This window comes from Pyrus communis, chromosome 17 (assembly GCF_963583255.1).
Source record: "Pyrus communis chromosome 17, drPyrComm1.1, whole genome shotgun sequence".
NCBI lineage: Eukaryota > Viridiplantae > Streptophyta > Magnoliopsida > Rosales > Rosaceae > Pyrus > Pyrus communis.
The window spans coordinates 11,159,244-11,176,167 of NC_084819.1; the positions used below are offsets into that span (position 1 = coordinate 11,159,244).

The window sequence follows — 16,924 nt, forward strand, 5'->3', positions numbered from 1 at the left end:
TTTTTTTTTTATTTTTTTATTTGAAGTATCAATAACAATTCTAAAAAACAATTTTATATACTGAGAAGTCCAATTGAACCCATCTAGCAAAAAGTTTATGGTGTATCAAAGAGATTTTGACTACTCAATAAAAAAGTTAACAATTAAAATATCAAAACATAAAAGGAAAATTTTTATTTTGCACAATAAACTTTTTATAATTAAAAAAATACACTTATGAATAATGCAGAATAAATTTTTTTTTAAATACTAATAACAATTATCACTATAAAATTATAGCCCGAATTATAAGAACGTAGCAAAAACAAAAAATTAGTTCAAAGTATCCAATGGGTGTGCGTTATAGTAATAAAAAAAAATAAAAAAAAAAAGCCCCCACATTACCACAAAAATTAGAAGACAAGAAAAAACACCGAAAAATAAGAAATGTTTTATTGTGCTCGGAAAACGATTAGTATATCACGTGTTACTATAAGTGATGAAAGTTTTATTATTTAAGTTATTAATATTTTAATACAAGCATCTAACCACTTGTATAGTGATACATAATGTATTATTCCGTATTCCAAGCAAACTAAAAAAATCTCTTCAAAACCGGTTTCATGAGAACGGATTAGGATCCTAACTGGATCATCTTTGTGAGGATTTAAAATATCAATCAATCATGTTCATTTATTGTACATCATGACCAAGAATTATTTTGAAATTTTTTTTATTGAAAATTGAACACAAACTGTATTTAATAAAAATTAATAGCACGATATATAATAAACGAACACAATTAGTTGATCATCCAGATCCCTACAAAGAAAATTCAGAGCAGATCGTCCTTCACGAGAGATTTTTCAGTGTGACCGTCACACGAGATGATACATCACGTGTCCCTATATAAATAGTGGTTTATGTGTAATTTAAAAATTAAAATTTTTCACCACTTACATAAAAACACGTGTTGTACTATCCGTGTTCCCATTATAACTAAAAATTTCTCGTCATTCACGAGAGCGTTTGCTTTAAAAAGCCAAGAACCGAGACTTGATAGCAGAAACTGAGTTCAGTAATCAATTCATTTGCTGGCAACGCTATTAATAAAGCTGTCCAAATGGACCATGTCCATGGGGTGTTGCACTTTACTCATGACTCATCAGTCTTAGGTGCAGTTTGGGATTGAGGTAATTAAAAAAAAAGCTGATATGAAAAAAAGCTAGGAAGATTTTTGGTGTTTGGTAAACTTTGAAAAACAGCTTTATTTCAAAGTTTGGGATGAAAAAAAGTCCAAAACCTGAAGCTGACCAGAAGCTGCAAATAGCAGCTTCCAAAAACAGCTTATTTTCAAAAACACGGGTGAACAGCGTGCGTTTAATGAAATTTTCAATAACCCAAAATTGCCCTCCTTTCCCTCAAGTCTTCAGCTCTCACCTTCAGCACTCTCGCATACCCGAACCAGGAAAACCACTCTCTCGTTCTCCAGGTTTCTCCAGGTTCCTTTGGTAAGCTTCTCTTGTAAAAATTTGTTATTTATTTGTTTGGATTTTTCAATTTAGGGATGGGAGATTGAGAGGGAAAAAGGGGTGGGAAGAGCAAAGGGATGAGGGTATGGGCGTCGGGAAAAACAACTGGGGATGGAGGGTGGGGAAAAAAAATTAATTGGGGAAGGTGATATGGTTTGTGGAAAAAACGAGTCGATTCGAAAAAAATTCTCTTGGAAAAAATTCATGTCCACGGCGACATGAAGCGAGTCCTGCCGGAGGTGATCGAGTCGATCCGGAAAAACAAGGTGTGCTTAAAGGGCTGGTTGAAGACTCCAGTGGGCGACGGCGTGAGCTCGCTCAATGTGCAGCTTAGAAAAGAGCTCGACCTGTACGCTTCGCTAGTAAACTGCTTCAACCTACCAGCCTCCCCACCCGCCACGAGAACGTGGACATTGTCGAGAGAACACCGAGGGCGAATACGCCGGGCTCGAGCACGAGGTCGTCCCTGGCGTCATTGAGAGCCTCAAGGTAGTCAAAAACCCAAAATTCAATCTTTAGCTCTGCAGTTTTGTGAAAATTGGGAATTGATTGTGAATGTGTTAGGTGATCACCAAGTTCTGCTCGGAGCGAATTGCCAAGTACGCTTTCGAGTATGCCTATTTGAACAACAGGAAGAAGGTGACTGCTGTGCACAAAGCCAACATTATGAAGCTGGCTGATGGGTTGTTCTTGGAGTCCTGCAGAGAGGTTGCTACAAAGTACCCAAGTATTAATTGCAATGAAATCATTGTGGACAATTGATGTATGCAACTTGTTTCGTAGCCCGAGCAATTTAATGTGATGGTAACGCGACTTCAGCTCAGAATTCTGTTTTGTGAATATGGTTTTTATATGTGGAGTGTGGATGTGTTCATGACATGATTAAAGTTTTATTTTTTGCTTCTTCTTTGACTAAGTGTGGATAATTTGGTTTAATTTTGGACTTGGTCTGACATCAGTTACTAGGATTTTGTTTGGCATATGTGTTTGCCTAGTGATTAGGAGTTTGTTTGCAACAAATTATGTCCTTCTCTCTTGTATTTAAGAGCTTGGAATAACTAATAAGACGTTAGTTAATGCATTGGAATAGACTTGCTGCCTAGATGGGGCGGCTGCCAAGTAATTTAATTTTCATCTCACCCTGTTCTATTTACCTTTTAGGCTTTAGCAAAGACATCTTGAACTTGGGTTGATTCGATTTTAAGCAAAGTTCAAGTTTCTTGGAATGATGATCTGGGACTAGGAATTATTGGAAATACTTGGTTGACTGGATTGTGATGAATTTGCAATTACTGGTATTCGCCTTTAAATATACTTTGGCTGTTGAAATGATGCCAATGTGAAAAGTTTCGAGCTTTGGAGTTTCTGTGATTTGAATTGTGAATTTGTGAGATGTATCTATGATTTGAATTGTGAAAACCATTTCTAATGTTTAGTCAAGAAGTGGTTCTATTCGTATCTTCTTATATGCTTCAGATCGGGTTTGACCAGTAATACAAAGGCTGGATATAAGATGAAATATTAGGTGCTTATGACATGTCAGAATCGTCTGTTAAGAATCTTGCAAAGGCTCATACGCCAACTGATGATGCAAATTAGACATTCTCTTTTACTATTAGTTTTGGTTTGAAGAAATTATGTATTTTAAGTGGAGAATTACTTCATAGCTTGGGCTTGTCAACCTTATTCGTGCCTAAAAAGTCAAGACTGGCCAGCATTGAGCTACATTTTGGTATTATGATATTGTGATGACCTATGAAGAAGTAAAAGAGTAAATGGAAAAGAGTTTGAGAGTTGAAAACCTATGAGTCACATCAAAACATTGACTGAGTTTTTCAAGTCTGATGTCTATGTTTAGTTGATGTGGTAGGTCAAGAAGTAAACATAGAAAGATACTAATCTGGGACTCGGTATTGAATCTAGGACTTGGTATTTGCCCTTGTAATCTGGGTTCCAAATGGGAAGTATCCTTTCCACAAAATGGTAAGACTGTTCATGTGGCACTTCCCAGACCCCACACTGGCAAAATGCTCTGTTTATTAGATCATCTTGCATTTGAGAAAACGTATTGATCTGGGCCTAACCCTCAGCTTCGGATGCTTTATGCTTGCTCTTCATTTTAGCCGAAAGACCTATCTATGTTGTTGAGCTAAAAATGAGTTGTCTATTGAAATTTAAAGTAGATGTTTGCAACAAGTTGAAGGATCACATGAGATAGAGGTATTAAGAAATAGAATAGCAACAAGTTTGATGAATGCATCTAATTAGACTACTTTCAAGTACATTAACAATATTCTACTAATGAATCCTAGTTATTCAGTTTAAAATATTTCAATTGAAGTAGTTTGTCATACTAATTAATATTTAAGATAAAGTTTATAAATATTTTTCTTCTAAAAATAAAATATATTTAGTAATTCACTTTTATTTGTTAAGAAAATAAAATTAATACCCTTTTTGGTCATTTCACACAGTCACAGCTGTTTTACATAAAAGTTTACCAAACACTATCATACTACTTTTTTTTCCAAAAGCACTTTTACAAAAAAGTTTACCAAACACTTTGCTACTTTATTTCACAGCCGTTTATTCTCACAGCACAGCCGTTTATTCTCACAGCAGCTTTTTTTCAAAGCACAACAATACCAAACCAGCCCTTAATAACCAAGAAATATGCACAAGTAGAACTACAGAAACACCAAACAGACAATAAATATAAAAAAAAAACCTGCAAAAATTAATTTGGATGAACGCTATACAGACAATAAAAAGTACTTAACTTGTTTTATATTAAGGGTTTATGTCCGTTTAATGCGTATGGTTATATAAAATTTTGTAGGCAGCTTAACTTCTTTTTTCAAAGCACAACCCTCATTTTACACTAATTGGAAAGGAAAAATGTTTAAACTCGGAAATTAGCAGATTTAAGAACAAGACTCTAACTACTAAGACCTGGTTTGGTACTGAGGTGATTCTGAAAAAAGTTGCTATCAAAAAAAGCTGGGAGCTGTTTTTGTGTTTGGTAAACACTCAGCTTCAGCTTTTTTTCACAGTTTTGGATGAAAAAAAGCCAAAAACAAGAAGCTGCAAAACCTAGATTTGAAAAACCAGCTTTTTTTCACATCTGTTTTACATAAAAGTTTACCAAACACTCTAATACTGCTTTTTTTTTTCAAAAGCACTTTTACAAAAAAGTTTACCAAACACTCTGCTGCTTTATTTCACAGCTGCTTATTCTCATAGCACAGCAGAAACAGCTTTTTTTTCAAAACACAGCAATACCAAACCAGCCCTAAAGCTTCTACAACTTACTTGTAGTTGGCTAACTTACATGAAACGAAAAGGCCAAAGTTGCTGCATCTCAAACCAATTATGTGGCACTAAGTGAAAAACTAAAAACACATGGTTTTGTGTTATACGACGTGTCATCATGGCATTTTTGCGAAATAATAAAATACGTGTGATGTTACACTTACTACATACATATTACAATTCATATCTAATCATTGATTAACGTGCAATTCAAATGATGTGATTATTTATGATTTGATTATTACTTAATCATTAATTAACGTATTTACCTTCTATTAATGACGCATCATTTAGTTTATAAATTTTGTTTAAAATTTTAATCTCTCAATTCTATTTTCACCAATCCAGCTACCAAAAAGAAAAAAGAATTAAATGAGACTAATAATTAATTAATCACAAAATACTGGGTGAGCATGAATCAACAATTCCCAACCTTCTCGTCTTCCAGAAATACAACTCCGGGTCGAGCTTCTCCGCCGCCGTTCTCGCCGGCTCCGATTTACACCTCGTTAGTGTCAGCGGCCGACCCGACCCGACGAAATCCCAGTCTTTATCTTCGGTGCTCGCCGATTTCGCCATTCTCTCTCGAATTTCGCTCTCCAATTCCCTGAAAAATTCCAACTTTTCTTCGCTCTCCGATTCCAATCTTGATTCCTGACCGGAAATCGACTCCCCTTCTGACGTAGCTTTCTGTTGTGCCTCTGTTTCCTCGGCTCTCACCGGCGACCCCCAAAATCTGCTCGCCAGAGACGACGCCCTGTACGGCGCAGATCTGCATCGGGTTAACAGCAAAGCGTTCTTCGGCGGCGTGGAGGCAGAAGAAGAATAGATGAAAGCTTTGGCCTTTCTTTCGAATTCTTGGTCTTCTTGTTCTTCGATAAAATCTTCCCCATCTGAACAACCTTCAATTGGGTCTTCAAATTTCGATCCAATTTTTGGTGGGTACTCTTTGATTTCGCCTTTTCTGCACAAACCCAGTTGAAAAAAGGGTACCCATTTGGGCCAAACGGGTCGAAAAGACTTGGCCTTGATTTTCCCGGGAAAATGGCGGCAAAACAGGCTGTTTGAGATCCATTTGCACCTTCGTCGGGTCGGAGCTCCAGTGGCCCGTCTAGCTCCTCCGGTCCGCGAATCGCCTTTCTTAGATGACCGCGGGACTCGGACTTGCCCCATGCACGTGACTTTAGGAGAAGATGGCTCTTGGGTTTCGACAGCGGCTGCGGTGGCGTTCTTCTTCCTCACGAACATTGGGCTCGAACGCAACCGGCCTCTGCTTCTGCTCCCGACGTTGGTCCTCAGAAACCTCACCAACGGCGGCGGGAACTTGTCCGTCCGCCCCGGACTCGGTATGGGTTTTGCAGATAGCTTCATTTCCGTCCAACCCGAATAACAATCGGAATGAACGATTGACTTGATTTGCTTCCTCAGGCTTTTGAGATTCAGAAGAAAGAAAGCTGCTTTCTTTCTTTCTCTCTGGGGAATGGGTGACTGTGGAGAGCTCCGTGTGTTGGCTTCCGATTTCTTTTGTTTTTTTCTTTGAATTTTTTTTGTGTCTGAAATTTGGTATTTTAATCTTCGAACGGATGGGTGAATAGTGGCTCTATCTCTCTCGGTCAGTTTCTTTTTTTTTTTTTTTTTTTCCTTCCAATTTATTAGTATTTTAACTGTTATTTTGTTGGGATTTTGTTGAAGCGTACGTGGTGCAGTGGGAGTGAAATATGGTGTGCATCTGTGCTCTACATCTTGATACAACGTGGACCGTTGGATCTTGATGTTGGGGTCGTCCACTAAAATGATTTTTGCTCAGCAAGACTATGGAATGGTGATTGATAATGATATGCCTATTTTTCAAGGCAGAAATCATTACCTATTAGATTTACGTGTGAACGTTGGATTTTTGGTTGTAAGAACGCGTATGCAAAAGACAATAGTTAAAGCTCAACCAATAATTAGGTTGAATACAACTCTCCATTCAAATTCTATAGTGTTTCAAAGTGTCTGTACTTCATCTTCTAAATTGACCCATTTTTGTGTTATTTGGAAAAAAAGGTTGCTTTTTTTATAAGAATCCTTTTATCCGTGTAAGTGATGCGCATATTTGTCCGAATTAGAGAAAATATAGATGTAAAGCTCGAATTAGATTGAGATTGACAAGTTTAACCACAAAGTGTCACCACTTGAGTAAGTAATATTGATCTATGACAAAACCATATGGTGGATTTGTGCTATTTAACCTTTCCAATTAAAGATAAAGACAAACATATGAATCAAAACCAATAACTCCAATATAGTAACCTACAATGAAAACTCAAGAAAATTGCTCTTTTGAAATCAATAAATCCAATCACACGATGTTAAATAAGTTACAACACATGACTGGCTAGCAATACACGATAGACTTAAAATACCGCTATCTTAGAATTCCGATTGCATAAAGATTCATCTCCTTGATGGGAAATTATAATTATTGTGTCGAAAGCCGCCACTCCGACACTACTTTTTTTGCGAGACTCAAAACGTACACACAAAAAAGAATAATATTTGGCTATTCAAATAATGAGTAGAAGTTCCTACTCAAAACTGTTCGTTGCCGATTCATAGAACTTCGTGTTTATAATCAAAACTATGCATGTTATAAATCACTCAATAAAGATCGATTCTACAAAAAATCAATTAAAACTAAGATCGTTTAGTCATCGAACTATATAAAAACAGATAAATGAAATTGGTAAAAGGTATTTGCTACAATAGAATGATCAAACAACTTTAGTTTTATATTTATTTTATTTTTTTACAAAGATGATCTTTACAAAAAGATTCGCAATATGAACGGTTCTGATCATAAGCACAAAGCTCTGTGATTCGAACACAAAGAGTTTTAAGTAGAAATTCCTACTCATCTTTTTAAGTAGTCAAAACATTTTTCCACAAAAAAATCATCTTTGATAGGAAAGGGAAAGGGAAAGGCAAACTCCCAACACGCCACTTAATGGCTCCACTACATTTCCTATCGATTCTCTCTCTGCGACCACCACCTCCACTAGAGTTTTCATTAGTCTCACACTACTTTTTCACTTTCCCATCTCTGCCACTACCCATTTCACACCACCCTATGGTCTCATCAGGTGCAATACAGTAATTTCCGTGTGACTGGGTCTCCTAACAAAATAAAATTCCTGGGTTTCAAAAACAGGCATGGCAAGAAAGTCAATTGGGAATTTTGGGAATCACTTGGTAAATAATATAAGCATTTGAGAATTTAATATTACATGTGGCTGCAGAATGCAAGAAAAAGCAACTGCAAAGTTTTGAGACTGTTAACACAGGAAATGTAGGGTGCCACAATCTGTACTAATAACTATAGCATTTCATACAGCACAGGAAATGTAGGGCTGTTATGATTTAGATCGGTAGGGCCTATCGACGATAAAATTAGTGAATTAATACCTTCACGCATACCCCTATGCGACAAAAGATACTTACCGACAACGGGATTAAGTCTTATACGAGACAGTTTCATCATGCATTGTAACTGCAGGATTCGGAACCAATAGGTCGTTTCATCCCAACCATTGGTTTCGTGGACTCGCATCCCTCCATGTTGCAGTTCCATTCAATGCTCTGCTCTTGTCCAATGCATGTCTCGTTTTCGTCATCTGGGGAACAATGTTTTGTGTTAAGAGTGCCGAAGAAATATTTCATTGTCGAATAACCAAATAGAGCATGAAAATTTAACTAATGAAAATGGGCAAGGTCTTGAAAGGCAAATATGAATTCTTGCCTGAGACATTTCCAAGAGATAACTCAGTTAGGCGTCTAACACAGTCCTTCAATGTTTCAAGTTCAGTTTCTTTCTGTTGGAGTTTTGATTGGGCTGAATGCAGTTCAGATTCCAGCTCCACAATTTGGCCTTCCTGCTGTTCAATGAGCACATGGCATAGTTTCTGATCTAGTTGAGCTGGCAATACTCCGTGGAACTGCTCAGTATCCAAACCCTGTCCCTCTAGGTTATGAAACCCTTGAGCTGTAACTTCAGAGATAATGTCCTGAAATGGTATTTGAAGGGAAAAATCAGTTAGGCTGGCATAGCGTGAATGTCATCATCTAGGCATTTACAATAGCATATTCCATTTCATTCGTAGACCAACAAAACGAACAAAATTACAATCCTTAACTAATCGTAATATGGAGAGTTTGAACGTGAAGTTCACCATTTAAGCATTAACAATAGCATTAGCCTTTTCACTTGTCGACCAACAAAAGGAGCAAAATAACAATCCTTATAATACAAAATGATCAAGTCATACACAGAGAGTATGATTGCCAAATTTTGCTACATCGAATTTGCTACTTAAAATCAAAGCAGTGATTAGTTTTGAAGATTGTGCAATCCAATAAGGATAAAGTTGTACTGTTCTTGGTAAATAACTCGGACAAAGTGTTGGTTCAGAATCTACTGTATTTAAATAAGGATGCAAAACCAGCATCCAAACATTTTCAAAACACTACTAAATTGTATAACCTACACTTGATCATCAAATGTTAGCCGTAGATTTTAGCACCAGCAAAAGGCACACCACAGTAAGGTAAATCAACCTATTTGAAGAATAATATAACGACCTTAAAAGACTGACCTGGCCCAGATTACTCAATCCATCATGGCAAGGAGTATCCATGGCACACCATGGAAGTTTTTGTAGTTCAGACTCGAGTTCTGCTTCCAATTGATCCATGTCCATAACCTCAGGATGTAGCTCCTGCTCTTCTGTAAGAACACTACTAGCACATTCACCATCCTCAGATACAGTAAAACTGGACATTTTCATATTACTGGGGCCTCTGTTTTCTGTAATTGACTTGTTGAGTTCTGGCTGAGTAAGCGTGCAACTAGTTGTATTGGCTTCACCCGCAGAGCCCGAAACTTGCAGATTGTGCGGTGATTTTCTTTTATGAAGCTCAGATTTTAACTCCTGCACAATTCTTGCAGTCTCATCCATAGCTGTATTCAGCTTATTGATCTCAGCTTTTCCAGCAGACATCATGTACATGATCCCAACATTAAGTCCCCAACCAAATAACGTTGAATCTGAATAGTATAAAACAAGAAGTAGCTTGAAATGTTAAACTCCTAGAATCACGAATATTATGTTTGTAAATTGTGACTCTAAAAAAAAACAGACTAACAAAATCATCACAGGTTCATGCCCAAGGAAAAGCTTCTAGAAGACTACTACAAAAATGCTGATCAAAACTTGGATACCAATTTTGTATTTAGAGGTTGTGTGGAGTTAAAATCGCAATATAAAGATCAAACGCTTTCATGGTTTCAACTTTTAATTAGAATTTCAAGAGCAAACTTCAAGGATCACTTGACAATTATGACCACCTAATCATTTGAATTTGGAATTTACTTCGGAATCAACTGTTAATATAAAATCCTATTATCATTTGGCAACCACTTAAGCACCATCAGTAAGAATTCATATAAGGCTGCGGCAGCCAGCCTGCAGACCGTAACCTACTGGAACTTGTGCAATTAGCTTATCTGAACATGACAAACAGAATTGCAATAATATACAATCAGCATCACCGCCTTTTTGCAGGAAATACGAATATGTAACAAAACAGAACAAATCACCACATGAGAGATTTCGATATGTTTAGATAGGCTTTGTAGCAAAACAACAACCGTGGTCCACTGAATGCTTTCTCAAAAGCGATTAGATTTCAAATGAAAATTTTAAGGCTCATCAACGACATTCAACACTAATCCGATAACCGATATAAAAGGTCAGAGAACTCTACTTTTCCAATGTTGATTGTTGGGTAATGATGGATGACATATGCTGTAAAGTATGACTTTAAAAACGATCAAACATAACAACAAAAACTTTCCAAGAGAGCTTTTCATAAAATCCCAGATTAAAATAAAGCCAGAAAGCAATCCAGGGCCTACATTGTGCACACTGATGTTGAAATATCATAAACAATTGGGAATCTGGGACCTGACTATCAATAAATACTTCTTGCATGACTAATTAGATATAAATTCCGAAAAGTTAGCGAAATATTCACAATTTTACATGATTCAGCAATCAGCAGCATCATAATTCATAATTTTCTATGATCAACGTCAAAACAGTAAAACCTTTTTTTCTTTTTGCCTTATGATTTTCTCAGCAACCAAACAGAAGCAAGAAAGAGAGGGAAAATCGCGAAGCTAACCTTTGGAAGAAGACGATCCACATTTGGTAGCAGCTACATTCTTCCCAGTCTTCCTCCTCTTCAAGCAAACACCAACACCTCTCCTAGCAGTCCTCCTCTGTTCTGCACCGTTAGATCTCTCAGCGTCAGCAGCAACCCCCTTCTTCTTGATCGAACCGGTTCTCTTCCTCAACCGGAACCGCGTCCCACTCCCGACGCGACCCGACGCCGCCTCGCTCGAAAACCTAAAGATCGTCCCTTCTCGCTGCTCCTCGAAGTCGCTGGTCTCCCACGGAGGCGGCTGAGACTGAAATGCCGACGCGACCGAGAAATTGTAGGGGCCTGGGCAGGCAGTGTCCGCGTTGTGATCGGCGGGCAGATCGGTATCGGCGGTGGGTTTGAAAAAGATGTGTTTCCGGGCGAGGAGCCCGGTGGAGGCCGCAACAGCTGCGGCGAATAATTGCCACATTGAAAAAGGCACTTCAGTCTTCACTGTGTCTCACACCCTCACTGGAACTGAAGAAATGGCAGCCCTCTCTCTCTCACTCTGCAGGTGCAAGACATTGTAATTACCAATTTACCCAGCGTCGCACCTACCTCCACTAGGAGCGTTGCCCTGTCCGCTTTGGGACCTTTCTGGAACTCCACGTGCTTCCCGCTTTCACGGGCTGTCCGCTATCGAGGTTGGGAAAACAATTAATTTGAATTCCTTTTTTGAAAATTTTCAATCTATTCAAATTTCAATGTAGTCATTAGTCAGCACCAAGATGCCAAGGCGACTACCTATTTAAATTATAATTTATAAATTAAATAGTGTGGTTATTTATAATTTTATTATTTAAATGTTAATTAACATGTTTAAGTTCAACTGGTGACACATTATATGGTTTAAAAATGTGATTTAAAAAATTAGTCTAACATTACTCATTTCTTTTAACATTACTTAATTTCTTATTCCTCAAGTCTCATATTATACATATACGCTTTTGTATAAGTACATGTCGTAAAAATTGAGTAAAACCAGTGTTCTAAAAAACGTCCTAGGCCCTAGGCGCCTTGGAACCGAGGCGATTTAGTGCAAAACGGCTGGAAAAATAAAGGTGGCTCTAGGCGGCCTAGGCGGTGCTAGGTAGCTGGGTGGTTTTTTTTTTTTTTTAGTGAAATTTGTTTCAAGTCTAAGTTCTAATTATACCTTGAAATTTTGTTAATTTTATAGAATATGTGTGTTGTGTATCAACTTAAATTCCGGGAAATTCCGGGATGCTAAAGATAAGTATCTTACATTACTAAATTTCCTTATTTTCCTCTTATTTTTCGTTTTATGTCGTTTTAAATTGTGAACTTGTTGTACATGTGTCATCCTACTATACTCCTCACTATGGTTATATGACATATATGCTTAATGTGTTTTTAAATTTTGGACTTGTTGGATACTCTTTTTGCATTTTATTATTCTTTAATTATCTTATTCATGGATTTCATACAAGTATAATTTTTTGTAAGTGTCAATATGCACTTATTTACAAGATATACAAGAAATTTACCTAAATCCGCCTAGGCGCCACCTGGGCGTTAGGCGCTAGCCCGCCGCCCGAGTAGTGCATAGCGTTTTTTAGAACCTTGAGTAAAACATCAAATGTATGTCTCTTGCATAAATGTCATGTTGCGGCAGCTATGCCTATACTAGTGATTGTGTCTATACAGACCTTTTAGACCAACTCCAATGGTGGGCTAAAAGCCAAATTATCCCCCAAAATTTCCCCCCAAATGCACTCCAACCCAAGGGGAAATTTTGAGCTAAATGCTAAATGCTAAACCAATGCCAAATTCCCCCCGAAATTTAGCCCAGAAATCGGGATGGACTCTACCCAATATTTATCGGAATTAAAATTTTTTTAGATTAAAATGTTCATAAAATTAATTTACGATAGTCTACATATTTATTTTTTTTAAAAAAATTTAATTTAACAAAAAAAATAGCCTAAATTCATTCTTTAATAATCCCGGGCTAAAATTTTAGGGTAGAATGGTTGGAGTAGAAAAGCTGTTTTTGGGCTAAAAGCTAAATTTTTCGGGCTAAAAAATTTGATTTTTAGCCTAACCATTAGAGATGGTCTTAAGAGAAGGGATGCTTATTTTTTTTTTTAAATGAAAATTAGTTGTGGAACTTAGGCTACATTGAACTTCAATGATCCGATTGGTTTAACGGAAATATGGCTGCCGATTGGTTCCTAGAGCATTCACAAATTCATGAACCATGCAACTGGAAAAGTGTGCTTAACAATTTACGCAACTTCTATTGAATGTTGTGTGCTCAACAAACATGCAAAAAATTGCCAGCACACAGTAACTCAGGACTTCAAGTATCACAACCTACTATATTTCCTAATGTAGAAGAGCAGTTTAAACTCCCAAACGATCCGTCTAACTGCCCTCTAGTAAGAGACACTGAGTAAAACATTTGTCAGTTGATTGAGTTTTTCTTAAACATGAAAGACACTGTCCTCCATGGCATGGCACAATGATGAAGTTTATCAGATGAAGGAACAAGGAAAAGTTTTCCGAGGAATTCGATCGGATGTCCGAGTTCCGAGTTGTATGAAGTTGAAAACAAAAATTACTGCAGTAGTGCTGATTGGTGAAATAGTGTAGTTGAGCCTACAAGTTACATGTAAAGCAACTAGATTATGATCCTTAGAGAAACATAAAGCATTCACAAATTCATGAGCCATGCAATTGGAAAAGTGTCCTGAACAATTTACGCAACTTCTATTGAATGTTGTGTGCTGAACAAACATTGTAAAAAATTGTCAACATACGGTAAGAATCTCAATCTATAACAGTCCGTTCACAACGCACTCTCTTTTCTAATACAGAAGAGCAGTCTAAACTCCAAATGATCCGTCCAACTGGCTTCTAGTTTAATTATTTTTCGAATCAAGCAATACAAACGGAACAGTATCGCGTCCATACAAGTAAAATCCGAATAATTGGACAGATATCTTGAGCAACTTACCTGGAAAAGAGAAAATAAGAGCATTTAATAATATAAATGTGAATACCAAAAGGTTTCAATTTTAACCACAACACAGAGACGCATAGGAAACATTTGTAAAATGATGGAGAGTTCTGTAACACGAAGGGCAATTGTCTGCATGATCGAAAGGAAATAACATAATATTGCTTTGTCATCCATGGCACAAGAAAGCAAAATTTAAACTACGGAATCCAGTGGATAGGGGACTCAACAACTTCCAATTTGCTAGTCTGTGATATATGTTACTTACTATGTAAGATACGCAAGATATATTTATTAGGCATTAACACATTGTCGTTCTCAACAAAACCTAAAGTTTCTTCAACTTGGATTTTCTGATATCACTGTTCTCATCGTTACAGATGACCATGGAAAAATTTTAAAGTTCCGCCATTATGTCGTTGATACAGACCTACCTTGTCACAAAATTATCGGGATTGTGGGGTGTCATTGGAAAGAAAGCATTTCACTGTTCAGACAAACAAAATGTCCGACAAATGTAGTTTCTTTATTAAACACCTTAATAAATAAACAAACAAAATGGGCAGTACTACAGCATTTCACTGTTCGGACAAATGTGGTTTCTTGATGGATTATGGAACATAACTTTCAGCACTCTTACCCTAAACCCTACACCATAAGTGATATTTCGGAAAGCTAGTCTAAAGTAGATTGAGGATCAGGGTGGTGGGTGGGATATAAAGGTAGATGACAATAAAGATTCTTTATCCAACTCTGTTAAATTGCTTGGAGCCAATCTTTGAACAACAAAACACATACACTCAATCCAAGTAAAGAATCTCCATTAAAGTTTAGAAAAGAGCATGAGAATGGGTGAAGTTGAAGCCCCATTACAGCGTACAAACTATATCGAACATCCTTGATTAAGCACAATTATAACTATGATCTCACGAGTTATGACAAAGTGAACCATTTTCCTCAAGACAAAGACCTCCTTCAGGAAAAAGAAAACCAAAATGCAGAGGACAAGAACGAAAAACTAAAGCTACAATATCTTGCAGTTATAAGTCTATATAGTGGTATAGAGAAACTGCCTCCGCCTATTAAAAAAAATACACTCTTCCCCCAACCCTACAATCCCATGAACAGTTATAAATACTAAGTTACTAAGTCAACTGTGGGTAATAATTTTAAGCTCTAAATATGCAATTCATGTCAGCTTTGCAGCTAGACACCCTCTAAAGCTAGAGGGCTGAAGGGTGTTCTCTGAAGCTTATCTTTATAACCCCAACAGGGTCTTCCCTGAAGCTTATCTTTATAACCACATAGATAACGCATTCACTAAGTATTTTGTCACAATTTCTATGGGATTAGATTACAAATAATTATATTGTGTATCGTCATAACTTCCCTACCTAAAGTCCCCCCTCCCCTAAACGGTTATGTTTCCAACTTCCTCAAAACTCTAGGAATATCCTTTGAAACTTACTTCGACTTAAATTAACACCAAAACCGAAAAGGTTTGCACTTGAAAAATGGACAGCATAGCCTTCAAGCAACAAAGCCACAAAAATTCAAGCGCAGTCCATAGCAACAACAAAATGCTAGAAACCTATGAGCCCCTCTTCCCTAATGTACCCAAATCACTACTTGATCAACTAATCAATAAAAATGCAACACTCAATTAAGATAATGCAATGACATTCCGTTCAATCATAGCTCACCAAAACATATACCAAACGAATATATCTAGCATCTCTAGCATAACTTCCATAGCTCAATTCAGGAACTAAAAAAGCACAGAAATGGTTACATCGCACATACCCGAATGAGCTTTCATCAATTCAGTTAATCTTGGCAGCCAGTTTGCTCCTCGCATCCCGCGCATTATCATACTCAAACCTCAACACATTGGGTATATGAGAAGTATCCTTGATATAAAAATACCTCCCAAACCAGCTCTCTTCGATCATCGGAAAGCTACGGTAAAGCACAGAGTTCACAACCCAGAACCACACCGCCCCCAGAAACAATCCAAAAGCCGATCCTGCAAACACCTGAGCCACCGTGTGGTAACCCAAATAAACCCTCGAATATATAGTCAGCAAAGCCAGAACCCATGGAAGAAAAACCACCGCCAACTTGTTATTGGTGTCCCAGAGCCCAATCCCCTTGTAAGTCAAGAGGGTGAAGTATGTAGCGAAGAAGAACATGTACTGCGAGTGACTCGACGGCCACCCGTGCGAATCGCACATCTCGAGTATAGCGCAGGTTTCCGGCCGAGCTTGCTGGAAGAAATCCTTGATGAGCTCGTTGATGATCTGGGAGATTACAAGGCCGACGAAGAAGAACATGCCCTGGAGTTCACGGCGGAAGAAGAAGTGGCAGAAGAAGCCGCCGAAGCTGATGAATACTGGGACGAGGGAAATCCAAGCGAGGAAGTGACCCAGTTGGTCGCCTCTCTGGTACTGGACGTAAGTCAGCGTCACGGCTTTGAGAGACGCCGAAACCATGGCGGAGACGCCGAGAGAGGCGGAGGATTCTGGGTTTTGGGTTGAATCCGAGGTTGTGGGAGTTGGGGATTGCGAATGGCGTCTCGCCGGATCTGGTTTGTGAGGGAAAGGATTTTTCCGATGGGTTCGAGTGAAACTGTTTCGTATATGGGGAAAGTTGAAAAACACGTTGACGCGTGAAATTCATTTTTTATTTTTTATTTTTTTTATAAGACGGTTGGGAAAGAACCGCCAAGAAATGTTGGGCTCTGTCGGGTGCAGATGGACTTGGGTTTAGGGTAGAAACTGGAAGGCCGAAGAGATTAGGCCCGTAATAGACCCTTGGACCCAGCCCATGAAAGTACCTAATACAAGCTCTTTCTATTTTCTTGTTACCAATTCACCAT

The 16,924-nt window shown here is 37.8% G+C and overlaps 3 protein-coding genes and 1 pseudogene across 3 annotated transcripts; 1 reads left to right on the top strand and 3 right to left on the bottom strand.

Moving 5' to 3' along the window:
- The first annotated feature begins 1,729 nt into the window (after window positions 1-1,729).
- Window positions 1,730-3,005, top strand: LOC137721996 (isocitrate dehydrogenase [NAD] regulatory subunit 1, mitochondrial-like; annotated as a pseudogene).
- A 2,093-nt stretch (window positions 3,006-5,098) lies between these two features.
- LOC137723544 (uncharacterized) lies at window positions 5,099-6,832 on the bottom strand. Its single transcript, XM_068462742.1, has one exon. It carries the CDS (start codon window positions 6,192-6,194, stop codon window positions 5,217-5,219), a length of 978 nt encoding a protein of 325 aa, XP_068318843.1. The 5' UTR covers window positions 6,195-6,832; the 3' UTR covers window positions 5,099-5,216.
- Window positions 6,833-7,930: 1,098 nt separating this feature from the next.
- LOC137723448 (uncharacterized) lies at window positions 7,931-11,695 on the bottom strand. Its single transcript, XM_068462647.1, has 4 exons — window positions 11,049-11,695; window positions 9,458-9,909; window positions 8,605-8,869; window positions 7,931-8,479 (listed from the first exon to the last, which is right to left on the bottom strand). Exons 1-4 carry the CDS (start codon window positions 11,494-11,496, stop codon window positions 8,343-8,345), a joined length of 1,302 nt encoding a protein of 433 aa, XP_068318748.1. The 5' UTR covers window positions 11,497-11,695; the 3' UTR covers window positions 7,931-8,342.
- Window positions 11,696-13,845: 2,150 nt separating this feature from the next.
- Window positions 13,846-16,676, bottom strand: LOC137723433 (lipid phosphate phosphatase gamma-like). The gene is made up of 2 exons (XM_068462632.1): window positions 15,850-16,676; window positions 13,846-14,043 (listed from the first exon to the last, which is right to left on the bottom strand). Exon 1 carries the CDS (start codon window positions 16,536-16,538, stop codon window positions 15,870-15,872), a length of 669 nt encoding a protein of 222 aa, XP_068318733.1. The 5' UTR covers window positions 16,539-16,676; the 3' UTR covers window positions 13,846-14,043; window positions 15,850-15,869.
- Between the last annotated feature and the right edge of the window lie 248 nt (window positions 16,677-16,924).